The sequence below is a fragment of the Dermochelys coriacea genome, chromosome 11 (assembly GCF_009764565.3).
Source record: "Dermochelys coriacea isolate rDerCor1 chromosome 11, rDerCor1.pri.v4, whole genome shotgun sequence".
Classification (NCBI taxonomy): Eukaryota; Metazoa; Chordata; order Testudines; family Dermochelyidae; genus Dermochelys; species Dermochelys coriacea.
Genome location: NC_050078.2, coordinates 2,517,327 through 2,539,421, shown reverse-complemented (window position 1 = coordinate 2,539,421; position 22,095 = coordinate 2,517,327). Strand labels below are relative to the sequence as shown.

Below are 22,095 nucleotides of genomic sequence, written 5' to 3'. Positions count from 1 at the left end.
GTCATCCCCCTCGGCCGTCTTCAGTCCACAGTCACTGCAAGAGCCGCCAGACCAGGATAACTTTCCTGTCCCTGCTGGATAAGCCCCTATCAGCACAGCCTAGCCTCCAGGGACTTGTCTTTAATTGGAGCAACCTGCTGAGTTAGCTTCAGTTACTAATTAGCAATATCATGGCCAGTTGTTAATGAATGCAGACCCTGTATTTTGCATTAGCATTGTCATAATTTAATTAATTGATGCAGCCAGGAAAGAGGCCTCTTTCAAACCCAGGCAGGGTAGCCACCCTGTACAGCCCACTCAGCTCAGCCACCAGCCCTCTAACTGTCTCCACCTACTGTGGTTTTGATGACAATTACCTGGACCTTGATAAGACCATCATCTCATTTCACACAGGCCACTGAGCAGGAGACATTTCATTCAGTATCATACCAATAACCAATTCCAAATGGCTCCATTAGCCATCCTCTGAGCCATCCTGTCCCCTAATCATTATCTAGTATGTTTGGAGCTAAGAAATGTAATACACTTGTGAGTTCCTCTATCTGTCAATAAAATATTCTGATGGGTCAATTAGTATATTCCTTTATGGGACATGGAACCCGGTGAGTTCAGACTCTCTATCTTAGCCTGATCATTCCCTGAGAGAGGAGGGGTTTGCACCCACTCCCAAGAGAAAGGTGTGAGGTTCCTTCCTCTGAGACCCACCAGAGACCAAGGAAATCCATGTGGAAGCATGTGCATGCTGCCACATCTCCCCTCCCCAGCACCTGTAGGAGCAGTGTTCTCATAATGGTCCTGAGGTGCAAGGAGGTTTCATGCCCTAGGCAAAACTTCCACCTTGCGCCACCCTGCAGCAGCTCCCCGCCGCTCAAAGGGCCAGCGCACCTGGGGACATGGTCCTTTGTGCGGCGCAGAGACCATGCCACAGCCTGGGGAGCTGGGGAGATTGGTGGCCTTGAGGGACAAGCCCCCAACCTCCCCAGTCGTGGGGCAGCAGCGGCTTTAGCGCAGGGGGTGACCCCGTTTCCATTCGGCCCCGTCACCATTTCCTCACTGGTTTTGATCCATTTCAATTCGTTTGTTTAAAACAAAAGTCTCTCGGCCGTTCCCCATTCGTTACTATGGAAACAATGATGTTGCAGGGACGGGAACGTTGAGGCGACTCCACGTGGGGTGGAGAGAAATAAACCCGCACTTTACGTGGTGGGTTGAGACCGATCGGGTTTGTGAAATGCTGACCTTTCTCTGCTGTTTTCCCAGGGATGTAGAGCAGAGGTGGACAAACTACGGCCCACAAGCCACATCCGGCCTGCGGGACCGTCCTGCCCGGCCCTTGAGCTCCCGGGCAGGGAGGCTCGCCCCCAGCCCCTCCCCTGCTGTCCCCCCACTCCCGCAGCCTCAGCTCCCCATGCCACCAGTGCCCTGGGGCTGCGATCTCCTGCCAGGCAGCAAGGCTGCGAGAGCTGCCGGCCTGCCTCGGTGCGCCAGACTGCGCGGTGGCGTGGCTGGCTCCGGCCGGGTGGCGCAGCTGCCAGTCCTGGTGCTCTGAGTGGCGTGGTAAGGGGGCAGGGAGTTGGATAAGGGGCAGGGGGCTCCAGGGGGCAGTCAGGGGACATAGGGTGGTTGGATAGGCATGGGAGTCCCAGGGGGCCTGTCAGGGAGTGGGGGTGTGGATAGGGGTCGGGGAGTCAGGGGACAGAGGGGTTTGGATGGGGGTGGGGTCCCGAGAGGGGGTGGTTGTCCCAGGAGGGGGCTGTCAGGAGACAAGGAGCAAGGGGAGTTGGATGGCTCGGGGGTTCTGAGAAGGGCAGTCAGGGGTGGGAAGTGGGAGGGGATGGATGGGGTGGGGGCCAGGCTGTTTGGGAGGGCACAGCCTTCCCTACCCAGCCCTCCATACAGTTTTGGAACCCCGATGTGGCCCTAGGCCAAAAAGTTTATATCGGGGTGGGCAGAGGGTTCACATACCATTGTGATGGGCATGGGATAGACAGGTTTCAGAGTAGCAGCCGTGTTAGTCTGTATTCGCAAAAAGAAAAGGAGTACTTGTGGCACCTTAGAGACTAACAAATTTATGAGAGCATAAGCTTTCGTGAGCTACAGCTCACTTCATGGATGCATCCGATGAAGTGAGCTGTAGCTCACGAAAGCTTATGCTCTCATAAATTTGTTAGTCTCTAAGGTGCCACAAGTACTCCTTTTCTTTTTATGGGATAGACAGACAGACAGACATGTCCATTTTGGGACACAAACAGACTAGCAGTGTCCCAACAACATAGGATTAGGAACACTCCATTCATGGACCCCTCACCTCTAGGGTACCCCCTCATGCCAGGCGAGGGCATTGCAGAGGATTTTACTTCTCATGACCCAACACGCACCCCTGCTCCCCATTGGCCTCTTCCTCAGTCCCGATGACCAGTCCTAGCCGATGTCTTCTCCTGACCCCTGCTCTGAGTTTTCTATGGCTTGGCCCTCTGGCCAAGTCACATAACAGTTCACCCCCTGCTTCCGGGGTAGCAAAGTCCAAGCTGACATACACAAAAGGTCTTTCACCCCTTCTGGGCTTCTTTGCTTTCCTCATCCTGCTCAGAGTGCTGATTCCGCAGGCTTTTCCCTGCTGGAAGTCCAAATACCACACAGGCTGGTCTTCCAGCCCCTCCTGGGCTTCTCTGAAGTCCTTTGCTTCTTGGCTCCTTCCTCTAGCCCATGCAGAGTGTCTCTTATCTTGCTTCTTCCCGGGCAGGATTCCCCAGCCTTCCCTTTGCCAGGGACTCCAGCAGTTTACCTCTGGGAGGAAATCCTCTCGCTCCCTGCAGGACTCAATTGGGCTTCCTTGAGCTCCTCCCAGAGGACGACTTCCCTTGTCTTCCCTCCGCTGCTGAGATCCCAGCTCTGCTTACATAACCCTCTCCCTGCTCCTGAGGTCCCAGCTCTGTTTACATAACCCTCTCCCTGCTTCACCACCACAGCTGGGGGCTGTCTTTCTAATTAAACTCCATTCCATCCAGCTGGGATCACTAATTAGCCCTTATGTTGCCAGCTCATCAATGAGGCTTAGGGATGGCTGCTAAGCCAGGGGTAGGGTTGAACCCAGCTTGCCTCCAAGGGCCAGCCAGCCTGAGACATTCCCTTTGTCATTTCTACGGGTCAACTCTCTTTCTCCAATCCCCGTGGCAGGACATCACCTCTGTTTAGTGTATAGACACAGGGATCTTACTAGGCTACCTGGGCTCTCAGGCTGAGTTTCGGCAGTTGCGTTGACAGGAGAAAATGTCTATGGAAAGCTCAAGACATCAGGGAAAAATCCCTGGCTGGCAGGGCTGAGGACAATTGAAAGAAGTTTTTTTTAGAGTCTGAAGAAAAGACATCCTAGCAATGGCACAGGTCCATTACTCGATGGAGGTGGTAAAACCATTACCAATGATGCAGAAAAGGCAGAAGTGTTCAATAAATATTTCCTCTCTGTGTTTGGAAAGAAGCAGGATTGTGTGCTTGAATCGGGAGGAGGATAAAGTATTTTGCAGTCTTTCTGTAACTAAAGAGGATGTTAAACAGTCTCTACTAGGGTAAGCATTTTTAAATGAGCAGACCCAGGTAACTTACACCCAAGAGTCTTAAAAGAGGTGGCGGAGGAGAACTCTGGCCCGTTGACGTTAATTTTTAATAAATCTTGGAATCCTGGGGAAATTCCAGAGGACTAGAATGAATGCAAATGTTGTGCCAATATTAAAAAAGGGCAAGGAGGATGACCCAAGTAATTATAGGCTCATTAGCCTGATATCAATCCTGGGCAAAATTTTATAATTATATGATAAAAATTAGAAAGTCAGCAATTTGTGAGTGATAGTGTGCGGTGACACTTTTGTATTGGTATGTCTGATTTTGTAAGCAAGTAGTTTTTTAAATGAGGTGAAACCTGGGGTACGTAAGACATATGAGAGTCCTCAAAGGGGGACAGTCATCTGGAAAGGTTGAGAGTCACTGCGCTAGTCCATTTGTAACAAGCCTATTTCAAAAGTCCCAAGTAGCATTTTTCTTACTTTGCCGATCTGTAAATTTCAATTATTATTAATGGAAATCTTTTGTGTCAGTTGGTGTTTCTGGTGAAACTGACATTTAGCAAGGTATAATGATAAAAATATAACCCTCCACCGCTTATCTGTAATCAAGTCACCCCTCTATCATCTTTGTGTTAAACGAAATCCATTCAGCTCTGGAAGTTTAATTGTGAGGCATTTTTTCCAACCATTGAACCATTTTTTTGGCTCTTTCCTATACCCACTCATTTTCTAACATCCTTTTAAAAATGTGGGTGTGACGGGTTCCCCCTGGGTGCCACCTGGAACTGTAAGTTCATGAAATGGGCCCCTCTCCCTCAATGTGGAGAGGAGTATACACAGCTTTCTACCCCAAGTTATGACTCCTACACATAACTGGTTTTAGAGAAAGCAAAAATAAATTTATTAACTACAAAAGATAGATGTTAAGTGATTCTAAGGGACAGCAAACAGATCAAAGCAGATTACCTAGCAAATAAACAAAAACACAATCTAAGCTTAATATACTAAAGAAGTTGGAGTAGAAAATTCTCACCCTAACTGTTGGTTTAGGCAGTTTGCAGAAGTTCTTGAGGGCCAGCTGCACTTGCTTGCAGCTTAAAACCCCAAATATTCCTTTCACAGGCTAGAAACCCATCTAGCCAGGGTTCAGCCCTTCCCCCCACACCCTGTTCAGTCCTTGTTTCTCAGGTGTTTCCAGGAGTCTCCTTTGGGCGGGGAGTCAGTGAAGAACCACGATGATGTCACTCCCCTGCCTTATATAGCTTTTGCATATGGCGGGAATCCTTTGTCTCCAACTTTAGTTCCCATGCCTTTCAGTGGAAAAACACTGGTATTCTATGATGCCTCTGTAGGGCCATAGCAGCCATGAGACAGAGGGTGTTTGTAATGTCCCCAGGAAGGCTCTCCAGTGGGAGATTAGCATCTTCTAAGACTGATTGTTTTCCCTAATGGCCCTTCCCAGCCAGCTGTCTAGACTGATTGCATTTTGCCTAGTGGGTGTTCCCCAGATGTAAACACATTTGTAATAGATGCATAAACAATGTTCCTAACTTCAGATACCAAAATGATACATGCTTACAAATAGGATAATCCCATTCAGTAAATCACAACCTTTTCAGTGAGATCTCACATGCCTTATCTTGCACAAAATAACCCATAGTTATGCCATAATCATATATTATTACTGTGAAGAATATGGGGCGTAAGGCCACAGTGGGCACCAGAACCGTATGCAATATTCCAGTATCTGTCTCACCAGTGCTGCATGTAGATCCGCTACAATCACCTCTCTGATCCTATTCACCACTCCCCTCGCTGTACATCCCAGGATCACATTAGGTCTTTATGCCATAGCGTGGCTTTATTGACCGCACCCTGTTCTTTGGTGTCAGGAGCCGACCGCACTGCTCCCACTAGCTGCAGCATTAGAATATAATACAGCTTATACTATACGGCCATCCCCTCATGGCCCCTGCTGCATGGACTGGAGACCACTCCGAACCTGGCTAGCGGAGCACTCCTAGGGAAGGAGTCTCTCGGTCTGTCCTGCAAGGGGGGCCGTTGAGCCAATCCACTAACCTCTGCAGTGCACCCAGCAGCCCTTTGCATAGCAAAGCTAACCCCAGCTGGTCTATGTCCCCGCCCTCAGCCAGGACAGAGCTGGGCTCTGCTCACCAGCAGCTCTGCCTCCAAGCCGGCACCCAGAACAGGCAGGTCTCCCTGCCTAGACGAGCGTAGCACAGATCTGAGGAGGGCTGCCTGTGAAAGGGGCAACTCCCAGCCATGTGCTGTGCTGACCTCAAATCATCTGCCAGGGACATCGGGATTTAAGGCACTGAGTGAACAAGGCTGGCCCAAGCTGCTAGTGTCATGGGAGGAGCACAAAGGGTTAACGCTGGCTGCACCCCCAGTTCCCCTGCCCACACCCTGCCCTTTTGGCCATTCACCTGGGGATTCTGATCCAGCCGCCCTGCTCTGAGCCTGCTCTTCCCAGGAGGCGCTGGGAGCCGGCTCTGGGTTCAGCTGCTGCCCCCCCTTCACCAGCACTGCCCTGGGGGAGCCAGAGTGCTCCAACGCAGCGTTCTGCCCCATCCCACCCACACTTACAGCACCTCTTCCAGCCTCTAGAATTAGGGGTGGTGACTAACAATGCTGCCTGAGGCCCCTTCCTGCAGCCCCAGTTCTGTTTCCTCCTGCAATAAGCGACTCTCTTACTAGAGAGCATGAGCAATATACACAGCACGGTTCTTTGCAATTCCCCTTGTGCCATTCGCCTCCCCCCATCAAACAATGTTATTTCAAGGCCCTTTGGCTTTCCAGCCTAGTCAAATATACAATATGGCAGCTTGATACAAAAATCTTTGCTTACCAAGGATAAAATACATTGAATTAGAAAGAACAGAAACCTGTCAAAAGCCAGCCTGGGTCTCTCCTATGTACACTTCACAGGGTGTAGCTAAGGAGATTTAAAAAAAAAAATAAAAACTTAACATAAGGCTAGTTTAAGGCACATAACAAACCAGAGACCAAAGCAGTATTGTTAACCCCAAAGATTTTTGTTGTACTATTAAAAAAACCCTACTCTCAGACACCAGGTAATAACTGTGCTGGGAAAATACTGATGTCTCGGACATGTATAAAAAATTTCCCCTCCCAGTCTTTAAAAAAAAAAAAAAAAAAAAAAAAAATCAGATCTTGCACTGATCGCAGCCCCCTCTGCTTCTCCCCACTGGAGGGCGCTCTGCAGGACAGAAGGAACTTGCACACCGGGTCTTGGATCGGAGCGAGGACCGAGCCCCTGTCTTTCTGCTCTCCTTTGAGTGGGTTTGGATTTGATGAAGGTGCTGCCCCTCTGCCGAGCTTGCCCCTCCCCTGTGACATCTCCCCTGGGTCCAAACAGCAGCTGGGGCTGACATGTCTCAAGCTTGACCTCAGGCAGCTCCAGGCAACTCAAATCATCCAGCAAGTTATTTCGGAGTAACGCTGCTTGCCAGGCACAGGGCGGGATAGGTCAGGCTTACGTTAAGGTGAGAGACAGAAGCCTCAACCCGCCTGCTCTCTACCACAAGAGAAGTGAATTCACTTCTCCTTAGGGTGCAGGATCTGATCTCACTGCTCAGCATGTGGAGCGTGATGTCCAGAAATGCCCTCTCTCAGCTATTTCTGGGGAATATGAGGTGCCCCCTTGTCTTAGCAGGTAGTGCTGGCAGAGGGGCTGTGTGTGTGGGTCTGGGGGCAGGTGCCTTGCCTGGCACCGAGTTCCCAGGGCTGCTATGGGGATGAACTTGGTGCATTGACACATCCCCAGGGGCAGCGTGGGGAGCGAAGAAAGACGGGAGGCCGCATGGGAGCACAGAGGGCAGCCGAGCAATTAACAGGGCAGGCAGAAATCTGCCAACGCTGGCGTCATTGCTGGGCAAAGCCTCGTTACTGGGCTTCTCCAGGGCACAGTCTTGCCTGTTACCCCTCTAGGCGCAGACTGTGGGAATCACACGCTGGGCTCTCCAGGGAAGGAGGGAAACCAGAGGCCATCGGCTGGGAGACATGCCGGGGGGCAAGGAGGGAGAAAGGCACAGAAGCAGGAAGGAAGCAAGGTGTTCCCAGAGCGCTTCTCGGCCCCGGGCCATGCCAGCCGGGAGCCCCCCTAGAGGCTTTATTTACAGCCCAGGAACTGCAGCAGGAACAAGAAGATGTAGACGATGTCCACGTAGATCTCCAGGGCGCCGAAGACGTACTCCTCCGGGCTGAGGTCATACTCCTTGGTCCCTACCAGCACCTGGGTGTCATAGGCTAGGAACTGGGGAGACCACAGACAGGGAGATGTGTCAGCCACGCCACTACAGATCCTCAGCCCCACGTACCTGAGCCAGGAGCTGCCTCCATCCTCCCCCACCCGCCCCAGGAATGCATCCGATGCAGCAGCCCACATAGGAGGCTCCCGGCTCAGTTGGGACAGGCCAAGCGATGATACTCACCAGGGTGAAGGCGATCGCGACCACGGCCGCAAACAGCATGTGGACCCACTGAATCTGCAGAAAGAGACTACAGGGTGTCAGGACTCTTGGGTTTGCATATTGTCTGAAAGAGCAACTCCAGCAACACAGCATCCCCTAGCACAACTCGGGGGCTCTAGGGTCAACACCAACGCAGAAGGGAGAGCACCCTCTACTGAGTCACCCACACTTCAATCAGATGCACCCGGGGTTTTCTTAGAAGTCTCCCATCCAAGCATCAACCAGGCATAATCCTGCTCAGCACATGAAAGGTGGCAAGTTGCTCTCTCTTGTTGAGCTCAAGGAGGTACAGCTGCAGTGTGGAGTGAAGAACAATGATCTGATTTTAGCTACCCACCCCTTCCAAATACCATGTCTGCACCACAGCTGCCTTTTAAGGTTGACCAAGTCTCCCAGGCAATACATCCGCTGTCAACAAAACACCAACTAAAATCCCTGGCTGAGCACAAGCTGTTGCTGACTGCAGTTGGCTCAGGGACAGAGATTTGCTTTTGGGTAAGTTGCTGAAGTGGGATCCGTTTGAGAGATAAAGTTTTGGTAACTTCATTCACCCACTGCCCAGAACTTGATGTGATCAGGGATGAAATCTCTCTGCTGATGACATTCCGATTTGCCATAATTAGGTTTCAGAATTAACATCTCCCCTGTGTAAATGAGACAGGTCATCCATCTGTCAGAGCTATTGCTTCAGGCTCTCTGCATACTCAGGTAGGTCACATGTGCCACGCTGGAAACATTGTGCTTAAGTTCTGCAGATATGGATGGGGCCTGCAGAGAGCAGCATTGGTAGCATGTCCGTCTGTCCCTGAATAGGTCTCCCCAAGTCCCCATGTTACAAGAAGCAGCCACTACTCACACATTTGTAGTAAAGGACGATGGCAGAGACTGTCGAGGTCAGAAGGACGACGATCCCCAGCACACAGAACAGCCCGGTACACGATGTGAAATCCACCTGCCGGCGGGAGGGAGATAAGTCACTGCGAGACCCACAGAGCACAGTGGAACACAGCCATCCCGCTGCACCAGGATGGACTGACTTAAATCAAAGCCATGTCCATCACCGATTTTAATCATGATTTAAATCAGCAAACGGGAAACCTTGATTTAAATCATTGATTGTAATTGTGATTCGTATTTGTACGTTGTAGTTACTGTCCTAAAGACAATAGATCATTGGTTGGCAACCATTAAAACAGGTAAACTTGCAACTAAATAGAGCTTTTACACTAAATTTGGTGCTTCTCTTTGCTAACCAGGAGGAGACACTAGATCTATACACATCTATTTAAGCAGTTACGTAGATTAACTTTTTACCAGATGATGATTACGTTGTGATTTGCATCAAGCTCTGTTTGGATGGAAATTCAAACAATAAAAATATAGAAAAACAGCGATTTTTTTATCATTAAAGAAAAATACCTTAAAGGTGCTAGATACATTAAAAAAAAAAAAGTTGATCAAAACATGTTTTGCATTCAAAACTAACTGATTTATTAAACAAAGGAAGTACTGTCTGTAGTTAGTGAACTGAACTTATTGTTTCTAGTCACAGTATCCTTCAAGATTTTAGAACTAGTAGATCTCATCCTCTCACCTCATACTGGTTTTTATTCAGAGATTGGAAGAGGAAAACGAACTTTCCTGCTTTTTCACTGTTCCCAACTGGTTTCTTAACTTTGAATGAACCAAACTAGTTGAATAAACTAAAATGGAGAAAATGATCTGTCTACACCTGCAGAAGAGTCTACTGCTGTCAAAAGCTGGGTTAGCCCTTCAACAAACTCTAGTTCCAGGTGTTTAGCCAGTGACTTCCACCAGCTCAGTGGTGTGACGTTCTTTGAAGCAGGGGCTGCTTAATATTACTTTTTTGCATTTAATTTAAATGGTTTTAATAGATTAGAATAAATTTAGGTCTTAAATTGCCAATTTCAAATTTAATTTTAAATACATGTTTATTTTTAAAAAATAAACCTGTGATTTAATTTAAAATTTAAAAAATTGATTTTTTTAAAAGTTAAACCACTCCCCACACCATAGATTTTTTATCTTCCCTGCACCGCACTGGGCTTCCCCTGCAGAAGGCACCATAACCTGGAGCAGCCTGAGGCACATCTGCTCCCCATGTCAGCACGGATCAGCTGCATCGGCTCTTCTCCGAGGGTGGGTGGCACGGGACGGATGTTGCGTGGCAGCCTGGGTAGCGAGGGTCAGCAGCACGCACGGCAACACACTGCCCAGCTGGGATGCAGCCACTGGGAGCCGCGCTGGGAAATGGCCATCCGGCCGGAAGGGACACACCAAAGCGCTGACCCTGGAGAGTCACTGACCCAGCTCTCTCTGTGCTGCCACACGAGATCCAGGTTAGATTCCTGCTCTGTCACTCCCAGAGCTGGGTGCAGGCAGCATGGATCCCCCAGGGGAACAGGCTCTCTGCTCCAGCACCCCACTTTGCATGATGCAGCGCCTGCCTCATGCCCAGTTCCAGCCTATGCCACGGGGGCCCTCAGGAGGGGAAATCCCCAAACTCCCACCGTCCCCACTGCCCTGGACGGGCAGAAATCCCATTGAGCCTTACCTTGGTCTGGAAGCAGAAGATGGTGACAATTATGGCCACTATAGCAGTGATTACCATGGCGATCAGGACTGCCATGGTTTCATACATGCTGCACACAAAAGGTTAAAAGGGGAAGGGGGGGTAGGTTTAAAAGCCATTCAATTATTTCCCACTTCACCCTCCACATGCAAATGGGAGCTAAGAACTGGGGCTCGCTCCCCAGCAGTGCGATCCCGTGGGCTCGGCGGGTGATCCGACCCGGCACCCATGGCCCTATAGAAAAGCCTCGCCCCCAGGAGGCGCCTGTTTGAGTCCAGGCTCCAGGGCGACTCCTTCAACCTGAGCTAAGCCAGGAGGATCCCTTAAGTTAGAACCATGGCGGGGGCTGGCTTTCCTCTCCATCCGAGCCCACTTCCTCCGCAGGGCTAGCGACCCCGACATGACAGGGCCGGGATGGTGCATGGAGACCTGCAGCCGACACCAGATGTCTCTATTCTCCCTGTCTGCGCTGCAAAAGACATTACCAAATACATCCACCTTGTCGCTCTAATTACCAGATAGAGTCAGCAGAAGGGGGACAGGGCCAGGAGACGTATTCAGTTTGCCCCAGTTTCAGCAGCCCTAGGCGTCGGCAATGACATGGCCAAACAGATTGGTAGTGATGGCTCAGCCCGACTATACCCCGTTCCAGGGACAGACCCTTCCGCTATTCTAGGGACCCACCCAAGATCCGAGATGACCAGGGTGAGTTGCTGATTGTCAAAGGGGAATTAAAAAGCTTTCCCCTCCCCCTCCTTTAAAACGATTCCAAATCCAAACTTGGCTCCATGTGCCAACAAAGACGTGATCGGTCGCTTCACACAAAATCTTTCCCTGTTATCTGCCAAGCTCTGCGTGAGAGGATCTGCTGCCGAGAGTCAGCGATGTAGCTACTACAGGACAGGGGACATTTGGTGGTGGGGAAGGCAGGAAGCACTGCTGCTTCCATTAGAGAAACATCAGCCTGGAAGGGACCGTGAGAGGTCATCTAGTCTATCCCTGCACTGAGGCAGGGCCAAGTAAACCCAGAGTATCCCTGATAGGCATTTGTCCGACCTGTTCTTAAAAATCTCCAACGATGGGGATCTCACTGCCTCCTTAGGCCACCTGTTGCAGGGCTTAACTATCCTTCCAGTTAGAAAGCTTTTCCTAATATCTCCCCTAAATCTCCCTTGCTGCAGATTAAATAGATTCCTTCTTGTCCTACTCTCAGTGGACATGAAGAATTGATCACTGTTCTCTTTATAACAGCCCTTAACATAGGCAAAGACTTATTATGCCCTGCTGCAGCCTTCTCTTCTCTAGACTAAACATGCCCAATTCTTTCAACTTTTCCTCCCAAGTCAGGTTTTCTAAACCTCTTGTTTTTGTTGCTCTTCTCTGGACTGTCTCCTGTTTGTTCACACCTTTCTTAAAGTGCGGTGCCCAGACCTGGACGCAGTACTCCAGCTGAGCCTACTAAGTGCTGAGCAGAGCAGGGCAATGACCTCCCATGTCTTACATACGACACCCCTGTTAATAGGCCCCAGAACGAGTATTTCCTTTTTCACGTCTTAATGACTCTTTCAATTTGTGATCCACTAGAACCCTCAGATCCTTTTCAGCAACACGACCGTCTAGCCGTTATTCCCCTGGAACAAAAAGTTGCTCACAGCCTATTCTAAGAACCATCTGGACAGTCAACGGTCCTGCCGTATTGTTGTTCCAACAGATGTCTGGATAGGTAAAGTCCCATGTTATCACTATGGCCTGGGCTTGGGATATGTCTTCGTTGTGAAAAAGAAAAGGAGTACTTTTGGCACCTTAGAGACTAACAAATTTATTTGAGCATAAGCTTTCGTGAGCTACAGCTCACTTCATCGGATGAGGTGGGAGGGGGCCCATGAAACACACAAGCTTATGCTCAAATAAATTTGTTAGTCTCTAAGGTGCCACAAGTCCTCCTTTTCTTTTTTGCGAATACAGACTAACATGGCTGCTACTCTGAAATTTGTTGTAAAAGACATCCACCTCCTCCTTCTGATTTGGGAGCCTGTAGTAGACCCCTCCTTTGACATCACCCTTGTTTTTTCCCCTGGCAGCTTCCCCCAAAGACTTTCAACGGGAATGCCTCTCACCTCCTCCTTCTGGACCTCAGAACTGGTGTATACATTCTTAATATACAAAGAAACACCTCTGTCCTTTTTTCCCTGCTGGCCTTCCTGAACAAGAGGTCCCTTCTACTAATATTTCCACCATATGATTTATCCCAGAGTCCCATTCACTCCTAATTCTGTATGTGTGCACAGACTTTCAGGTCTGCCTCTTGATTTGCCATATCTTTTGCATTAGTGTACAGACAGCTAAGATGTGTGGCAGATTATCCCACTGTTTTCCCTCTTGCTTCTCCGATGGCCCTCTTGCAACTTCTCATATCCACCCCCAGATTCTAGCCTTTTATCCAGGTCACCCGGTAGGAAGATAAGTCGGAGGTTTTCAAGGGGAGACACTTAGCTGGGGTCTTGGCAAGTAACAGAGGAAAAACTTGATTTGATCTGGATCTTGTGATCAATGTCAAGGCTGCAGATGGGGCTGTTCTGGGATTGGAATCCAAGAGCCTTTCTGAGACTAATTTACTACCAAAAAAGCCTCTGTTCATTTTTAAGCGAGGGGGGTTGTCTCTATTCACAGAGATGTTAGTAGCCTGCTGGGCGGTGTGCTTCACACCTCACACCAGTGGGCGATAGGCAAACTCGGGGAAGGCGAAGGAGGGAAAGGGCTCAGAGGAGGTTTCCCCTGCTCCGCAGTACCTGGCGATGGTTCCTGTCATGAAGCCCATGGCCAGCGTCTGCAGCAAACGAAAGGAAAGAGGGCGATTAGCTGTGGAGCAAGCCCCAGCGCGGGATCAAAGCATCGTGTCGGCTTCCCGGGTCCCCGCCGAGACGTGGGGATTCACAGCAGGAGGCACTGAGGGGCACATGGCCTGAGGGGTGTGTTTCAGGCACAGGTGTGACCCTGAGGTGGGAGGGGGCCCATGAAACACACAGACACCACCATTACGCCCCCACACGTGACCCCAGGCCCAATCCTAACCAGTGTTCAGCCATCAAAGCCTTCCCTTCGTTCCATCCCACTCCTCTCCCCAGGGCCCCCTCCCACCCTGGGGCTGAGCCCCCCCCCACCGCTATACAACCCAGCCCCACAGCCCCACTTACAAAGATGGCCAGCAGGATGAGATTCCAGGGGAAGCATCTCCTTGGGGAAGTCAGAGAACACACAGGTCAGGGTGCAGGTAGGCAGAGCCCAGGGCGCTGCAGGCTGGAGGGGGACGCGGGGGGTCGGGGTTTCTGGGGTGAGCGCAGTGTGATGTCACCTGGGGCGAGGGCACCACTTTGGCCCAATGAGACTGCAGGGCACAGGGGGGTCCCTGTTAAAACCGACCCCCGCGTCAGGGCAGGCCGCGGCCTAGATGGACGGGAATCGACCCGGGGGGCAGCCTCATCGCCCCTTGGGGATGGAGCCAGAGCCCGTTCTGGCCTCGGCCCCCTGCCTCAGTCATTCCCCCGCGACCCGCTTCCTAGTGCCCAGGGAACTCGGAGCCAGGGTGCGGGCTTGGAGGGAGGGGCCGCCCTCTCTGATCCCCAGTGATTGAGACACTCACCTGGGGCCCGGGCAGCAGGCCAGCACCAGGTAGCTGACCAGGAACACAGCGCTGGGGAGAGAGAGAGACAGAGCTTGGAACCCTTCCCAGCCCTGCTGCCCACCCGGAGCCGGGGCCGGTCGGAGCTGCATGCAGGGCAGCAGAAGGGCCGAGGTTTCACGCCCACAGAGTCAGGCCTTTCCAATTCCCGGCGCCTCCAGCAACTATCTCTGCCCTGCTGGCCTTGTGCCGTGTGTTGCTCTTTACCTCCACTTCGGGATCTCAAAGCACCTGACAAACATTCCTCACATTTCCCTTCGCGCTTCGGGAGTAGGGATGCGTTACCCCCATGGCACAGAGGGGAAATCGAGGCACAAAGCAGCGGCTGAGCTCACACGGTAACTCATAGTCATTCCAATCAACGAATACCCCAGGTCTTTCTCCTCCTCTGACGTTCCCAACTGAGGAGCCCACAGTTTATAGCAGAAATTCTTATTATTCTCTAAACGCATGACCTGTTTCTATTCTCCAGTCTGTTGGCCACCCAGTGCTTCTTGGATGATATTCCGATCCTCCTCCATACTGACGATGCCTCCCAACGTTGTATCCCCAGCAAATTTCATTAGCACACCTACTTTTTCTGCCAAAGCCTCCAATGAAAATATTAAGTTAGACAGATTCCAAGACTGATCACTGAGGAATACCACTAGTCACCTCCCTCTGGCCTTTCCGCATAACCCATTATCAGCTGCTATGTAGCCAGTTCCTTAGCTGCCTTCCAATTCCTGCACTAGTCCTCACGGTCTCATCTCCACTGATGATTTCCCACATGGTCCTGTACCGAATGCTTCACTGAAATCCAGATAGACAGATCTACCACATTTCCCTGTCTAGAGAATCAGTTAAGAGACCAGGTTCACCTGGCACGATCTACCTGTGGTGAGCCCACTGCACTTTATCCCATTTACCTCTGATAAGTCTTTCCTTCAAAATTTGTTCTCAAGCCTTGTCTACAGTTGAGCTCAGACTCATGGGTCCATGGTTGTCTGAATCACTTTTTCCCCCTCTCTTATTCTCCAATCATATGCTACACCCCCAATTTGACATATTAATTACAAATCCTTGAGGGTGGACCTGCAATTTCATAACCTTCCTTGATATAGTGATGTTCTCAGCTGTATTAGCAGAGTTTTTTGCATTTGATTTCCTTGTTTTTTTTCATAGAGAAAGTGATTAACTACCCTTGTCCCTCCCCAGGCCACCAGGGGCTGGAGGCGGTGCCCACACAGGACCCTCTGCCTCTGGCATGGGGCACCAGCATCTCTTGGCACTCAGCAGAGAGCGCACTGACCGAGCGGTGGTGACTCTGCCAGGTCTCATACAGCAGTACAGAAACCCAGCCAAAGGGCAGGTGGGCCCGGGCAGAGTGATACTTACTAAGAGGAGTAGTACACAATAATGTTCCCCTGCACAAAGGCGCGGACGGGGGAGCTGCGAAGAGGGAGAAGAGCGTGAGATCAGTTCCTGGCTCCACCCGGCACCACGTGGCCCCTGCTCTGCTCCCCTGTGGTCTCCACCCCGCCCCAGTGTTCACAGCGTGGGCCCTAGCGAGCAGCAGACTGACCTAAGAGAAGGCTGGGAAGCTTGATGCTTCCTGCTCATCATCACCCCCAAGCCGTTGCCTGCCCCCCACATAGCACAGACCCACTGTGGGGTCCCCAGCCCAGGAGCAAGGACAGGGCTTTAACCTTGTCCCGTTCTGTGCTCAGATCCCCAGACAGAACCACCAGGATCTATCCGGAATCCTGTCAGGGCAGGGCAGGGTCACCCCACACAGCCCATCCTGCAGGGCTACACCCAGCCCGGCTTTAAACAGCCCCAGGGTGGGGCTCCCCATCCCTTGTGAGTCAGAGCTCATCTCCTCCATCCCCGAGGCAAGGTTCTGGCTCCTCCCTTCAGTGGGGGGACAGGGCATTGGGGGCAGACGTCTTCGTTCCTCCGGAGAGTCCCTGGGATGTCCCAGTTCCTGGGGCCCCGTGGAGCAGGGACCCCTCCTGGGACAGCAGCAGCTGGCGGTAAGGGCTGGGCTCAGGACAAGGTGAGACTCACACGAAGGTGAACACGGCAATGATGCCCACGGTCACCAGCAGCTGGACTGAGATGATGGTGTAGACCTGAAAGAGGCAAGCACAGAAGGGTCACCCATGGGCACCGGTCCTGCTCCCCTGTGGGGCACAGACAGGCACAGAGGGGTCACCCATGGGCACCAGCCCTGCTCCCATACAGGGCACAGACAGGCACAGAGGGATCACCCACGGGGCACCAGCCCAGCTCCCTGCACAGACACGCCAAGGCTGCCCCGAGGCATCACTGCCCCCCAGCTGCCCAGCACCCCAGGTGCGATAGAGTCACTGGCTCTCAGTCCCGCTCCTGATGTACTCGGAGCCAGCCCCTGCCATGCCCCATACAGCAGCTGGGCAGGGCGCCAGGGACTGGATGGGCCAGGGACATCGAGCCCCTCGTAGTCCCCAGGGTGGGCAGCACATACCAAGGTTCCCATCCAACGGGCTCCAGGTGTCCTGTTAGCCCGGACAGCGTGGGGAGGGGCTCTGTAACCCAATCCACTCCAGTCCCCACCAGCACTAGGGGGGCCCTGCAGCCACGGGAGCCTGACGCTGCCCCTAGCCGCTGGCCTCGCCACTCAGACACAGGCCCCCGGCCCCGCACTGGTACCCAGGCTCGTCCTGCCAGCCACAGCCTGTTCCTGGGGGCCAGAGTCTGGAGGGAGACACCCCCTACCCACCCATCCCCCCTGGCTCCTCCACCCTGCACCCCTGGGGGCTGGGCAACCCAGCTCCCTCTAGAGTTACCTTGCGGATGAAGGCGTGTCGCACTCTCTTGTCATCCCAGTCAATAGTCCTGATGACATCATCCCCCAAGCTGGTGATGTAGCTGTTCCCTGTGGGGAGACCGGTGTCCCCTGAAGAATAGAAGGGGAGCAGAGAGCCTTCAGTGCCTTAACACTGGCATGGCTTGGGGGCATCGGCTCTCCTGGGCCCCTGCTGACTTGTCATGCATCCAGGGGCTGCCCCGCCTGAGCGTCAGGTCCCTCCCCAACCATCTCTCCCCACGAGCGAGCTGCCCCGCGGGACATCCCAGCCCAACAGCCCCTCGGCACCAGCAAGTGTCTCACTGGCAGCATGGCCGAGAGGGCTGGGCCCAGACAGGAGATGCTGGGCTGGTACCTGGTAGGGTGATGCCAGGGGTGCATAGGGCACAAGGCGCAGGGAAGTCACTGTCCCCACACTCTAGTGGCACCGTCTCCTTCCCCTCTCCCGCCCCCAGGCTCGGCCCATCAGTTGAGTGTTTCCGGGTGTCCTCCCCTCCTCCATCAGACCCCACCTCCTTCTGGCCAGGACCATTTCTGTGCAGCCACGTAAGGGGCCAGGCTGTGGCTGCCCCTGTCACCACAGGGCAAAGCCGGGACCCTCGAGTGGGGAAGAGGAATGGAATAGATTGTTCTCTGCACAGCGGCCATTGTCCCCTAGATTATCCCCCAGCAGTTTGGGGGTGTTTTCCCAATTCCCTCTCCCAAACCCTGCAGTTTCATAGGCTGCCCCATGGTCTTAACAGCTCCCAAATCTGCAGGTTGAGGTGATCTGATCCCACTGCGGCTGGCTGTTGGGCCTGGCTGGTGCCAAGCTCAGCCCAGCCTTTACAGCGGGAGGAATTCTGCGCCACTGCTCATGCGCAGCATTCATGTCCCCTACAGATTTCTTTTTCCTCCCCAGAAAATACTGCCAGAGAGGCACTGCAATTATGCCTTTCGCCCACTATGGGCTGCTGTGGCAGCAGAACAGAGGGCAGCCGGCTCACCGGCTGGAGCAGTCAACAGCCAATAGGGAGGAGAGGATGCGTTCCTTACAGCGCCCTGCCCGTAGGGCCAGGTGAATAGGCACAGGATGTGGGTGGGACACAGACAGAGCGGGGCACACAGGGCTGCTGGGGGATCACATAGACTGGGGTTCAGAAGAGCTAGTCGAGGGGGACAGACTCGGGCAGGGGCTCAATGGAAGTGGGGGTGCAGGAACACATGGGGACTGGGTAGATGCATCTGACTGAAGAGAGGTTAGGGTCAGGCAGGGTCTGCATGGGGGAGGTTCCCCAATTCTCTAACAATCCCCACCCCCACCCCAAAAAAAACCTGCCTATACTTTTCCAACCCACACCCAACAACCCTCCAAGCTCACTCCCAGGCTCCTTCCCTCTCTCTCAGCCCCTCCATTACCCCTGACTCCCCCAAGCCTTTGCACTGTTTCTGAGGGGAGCAGGAAATATGGTTCTGTATTATAGTTTAAATGAATTATTACTCAGAATTCTGTATTACTAAGCCTAGGAAAGAATCTATTTGTCAAAAAACACATCTTGAATCTTTTTTGTCATCTGTATTGTTACACACATACTTGTGGAAAGGTATTTTGAAATAAATTACCAAAATAATTGAAATTGGCATGGATTGTACTGTGTTATATTAACAAATAAAATATACAGAATTTTAAAATATTGGGCACAGAATTTTTAATATTTTGGCTCAGAATTCCCCCAGGAGTGAGCTTTGATGTGACAGGACTGAAGACTGGAATGTTTTGCCTTTTACCGGGACATCTCCCCTCTATCAGATCTGGGGGGAGTGACATATCGGAGCCTATCCGTCCCAGGGGGTCAAAGAAATCCCTTCCTACCCCCCCACTCATGCCAGGTCCTGCAGAGCCTGAGTCACCATATCCATTACCCTGCCCTTCCAGTGACCCCTTCCCCTCACCCCACCATCTCCTCTGCCTTGCACTCCTCACTTCTCTGGTCCCACATGGGCACTGCCACCCTGATGGCACATCTGGCCCTGTCTACTGAGAGCAGAATCTAGCCCGTTGTTACTCTCTTTGCTCCGGTCCTTGGGGTGACCTGCTTCTGTGCAGAACGGGACCGAGAACAACTGGAACCAGGGGTGGACCCTTCTCTCTTTCAGCACCTTGATGGCCCAGTGGGTTTACTCTGATCTCAGAAGCAGTAAGCTGGTCTTTGGGGATAGGGCCAGATGGCCCATCAGTGGATTTCTGCACCGTGCCCCCTATTGTGAATGCTCAGCTTACCTAGGTTCATCGGGAGTGTTGACATGGGGGGTAACGGGACTCCTGGTTGGGTATATCCTCCTGGCTGAGGGTAACCCCCAGGATACCCTCCAGGCTGCCGGTAGCTCCCGGGATAGGGTATAGGTTGCGGGTAGCCCCCGGGATAGGCTCCGGGCTGCGGGTGGCCTCCAGGCTGTGGAGGGTAGAGGGGATTCTTGTCATCGTAGGGCGGGGGAGCACTGGGGTATGACATGGGGACTCCCAAATGCTCAGACTAGCTCTCAAGCACCTGGAGACAGAGGGAAAGAAAAATCTGCCATTATTGTCTGCGCAATTCATGGACCCTTAGCCAAAACTCACGACTTTGGGCCATGGCGGCTCTGTACACCGGAGTCCAGCTAAGCGCAGACCCACCGGCCAGAGCCCTCCTCTCAAGATGGCCCGGGTGATATTTCTGCATGGTTAATAAAGACTATTACTGACCTCAAAAAAGACCCGGCGCAAGGCAGATCCTGGTAACCAAAGACACAGTTCAGTGGATGGGTCTTAAATGCCAACAATCATCTAAGTAATTTTTGCCCCGGGGCCCCAGACAGCAAAATGCTCTCCCCAAGTCCTTCCGGGGTTCAGATCAAGTGATCTCTGCATGCAGCGCCAGGGCAGCAATTCTGTAACATCCCAGCCAGCGAGCCAGGGTTGGGAGAGACAGGGCCATGGAGACAGCTAACAGGAACCCTGCTACGAATAGCCCCAAATCCCTCCCACTGGCTTCGTGTCACAAGAGGCCAGGAGCCCTTTAAACCCTCCTCACTGCAGCCGGACACAGACAGGAGCCTGACAACAGAGACGGCATTTTGGACAGGGGCCCAATCCTGCTGCCATTAAAATCCAGGGGAGTCGGGCCAGAGATCAAACAGGAGCCAGATTGGGCTAAGCCCTAAGCTGGAATCCCAGCTGGTACATTTCAGCACCGTCAGACAACGGCGGTGTCATGTTACTGCATTCAAGGGGAATTTCACCTGCCCAGAGATCACGCTACGGTTCTTCGTATATTTCATCGCACTTTGTTCCAAAGGGGGTCACACCATGACAAGAGTCAGGTCAGGCCAGAAAGAGGCAACAGCCCCTGATCAGTCACTGAATAGCCAAATGGTGGCCAGTGACAGAGCCACAGGTTTTTGGGTAACAGATTCTGGCCACGTTTGATAGGAAGGTTCTATGTATACAGGGCTGGTAAACGATCGGTCACATGTTATAGACTCCAGAGGGTCAATAGGTTGCTTATCCCCCATCTGCAGCACCTTCTACTGCTGTGCTTTAAACTTCTGCAGCCGATGCCACTCACCATGGTAGCATCTGTTCCTTATATACTAACCCTTTATATGGAAAGCAGGACCCAGATTCCACCTCATGACAGTCCTGGCTTTGGACACCCCCCAATCATCCAGTGCACAGATGCTCTAAGGACGGTCGGACAAGCCGGGTGTTGGATCGTCCAGGGAGTTTGCAGTGTGATGCCTGGATGCTGTCAGACACGACCCCATGTATGATGTCAGGGGGTCTGGGATAATGCAGCCAGGGGCTCTGCAGGTGTGAAATGCTGAGCGGGTATCTCTGATCTGTTTCCCCAAAGACACAAGTGCATTGTTCCATCAGCCGTTACTCGGGCAGCACTCACACTGACAGCCCAAGGGCAGGATGTGGCACAGGATGGGACCTGTTGTGAGAACTTGCATAACGAAGCCTGGCACAACTCGCGTGGGGGGATGGCTAGTGCTGCCTGGCTCTCCCCTGCCAGCTCCCCATGCGGGCAATCTAACTCCGCCAGCAGGATCCCCAAGACTGGGCAAAACCTCTATCTGGGCTTGCCCTCATTACTACCGGAAGTGGCCTCCATCCTGCATAGGAGGTGCCCTGGGTTTTTTTTGGGGGGGGTGCCCATGTGCCTTTCCTGCCAGTCCAAGGGTCGGGGGGGGGCAATCCCCAAGAAATCTATCATACTCCGACCGGGCCATATAGCAGCGCACAGCCCAGCACAGAGGGAACAATCAGAGACATAAAAGCAAAAGGGAGGAAACACTAACAGAGAAAGAAGTGTGTGTGTGGGGGGGGAAGACTTGATTGGGAGCAGGAAGGAAAGGGTTAATCATTAACCCCTTCCCCGAGCCAATTCCACCCCGCTGTGTAAGTCTCTTACTTGTTCTCCCCCTGGGGGCGGCAGGGACCCTGACTCCGAGGGGGCTGGCTGGCTCCCCGGTCTGGAAAGCGCGGGGGCTCCCGGCAGATTCGGTGCTGGTCCGGTCTCACTCCGGATTCCGCTCGCTGCCTGACCCACGCAGCAGGGTGTTGGGGCCCTTGGCAATCTCCCTTCCCAAGAAAGGTGGGGACGCAGCAGAGAGCCCCGAGCGCTATGTACACTCGCTCGCTCCCCGGACTCCTAAACAGAATCGCTTTCGTTTCAGACGGTGCCCCCGCCCCCTTCACTGGCCGAGGATGCGCTGCTCCGGTTTGTCATTGGCCCAGGTCGCTGCTCGTCCGGATCAAACGGTGCCGCAGTCGCCCTATTAGCCCCCAGCAGCGTTGTGAGTTTGTGTCCTCAGCCCTGACTTGGCGAGAACGGTGGTATGGGGGCAGGGCACAGAGCCTGGGGGGCCAGCACCGCTGCGGTTGGGGTTGCCAT

General features: G+C 52.7%; 1 protein-coding gene across 5 annotated transcripts; it reads right to left on the bottom strand.

Moving 5' to 3' along the window:
- Window positions 1-7,657: 7,657 nt before the first annotated feature.
- On the bottom strand, window positions 7,658-21,895 carry LOC119863409 (protein lifeguard 3-like). Of its 5 annotated transcripts, XM_038421829.2 has the most exons (13): window positions 21,613-21,874; window positions 20,791-21,034; window positions 19,437-19,704; window positions 17,157-17,266; window positions 16,396-16,460; window positions 15,724-15,777; window positions 14,308-14,358; window positions 13,862-13,901; window positions 13,457-13,494; window positions 10,650-10,737; window positions 8,931-9,026; window positions 8,036-8,089; window positions 7,658-7,857 (listed from the first exon to the last, which is right to left on the bottom strand). In XM_038421829.2, exons 3-13 carry the CDS (start codon window positions 19,666-19,668, stop codon window positions 7,714-7,716), a joined length of 972 nt encoding a protein of 323 aa, XP_038277757.1. In that variant the 5' UTR covers window positions 19,669-19,704; window positions 20,791-21,034; window positions 21,613-21,874; the 3' UTR covers window positions 7,658-7,713. The 5 variants fall into 5 exon arrangements, with proteins under 5 accessions (XP_038277757.1, XP_043360747.1, XP_038277758.1 ...); XM_043504812.1 differs by lacking the exon at window positions 20,791-21,034 and having other exon boundaries at window positions 17,157-17,245; window positions 21,613-21,895; XM_038421830.2 differs by lacking the exon at window positions 20,791-21,034 and having other exon boundaries at window positions 8,036-8,102; window positions 21,613-21,876.
- Between the last annotated feature and the right edge of the window lie 200 nt (window positions 21,896-22,095).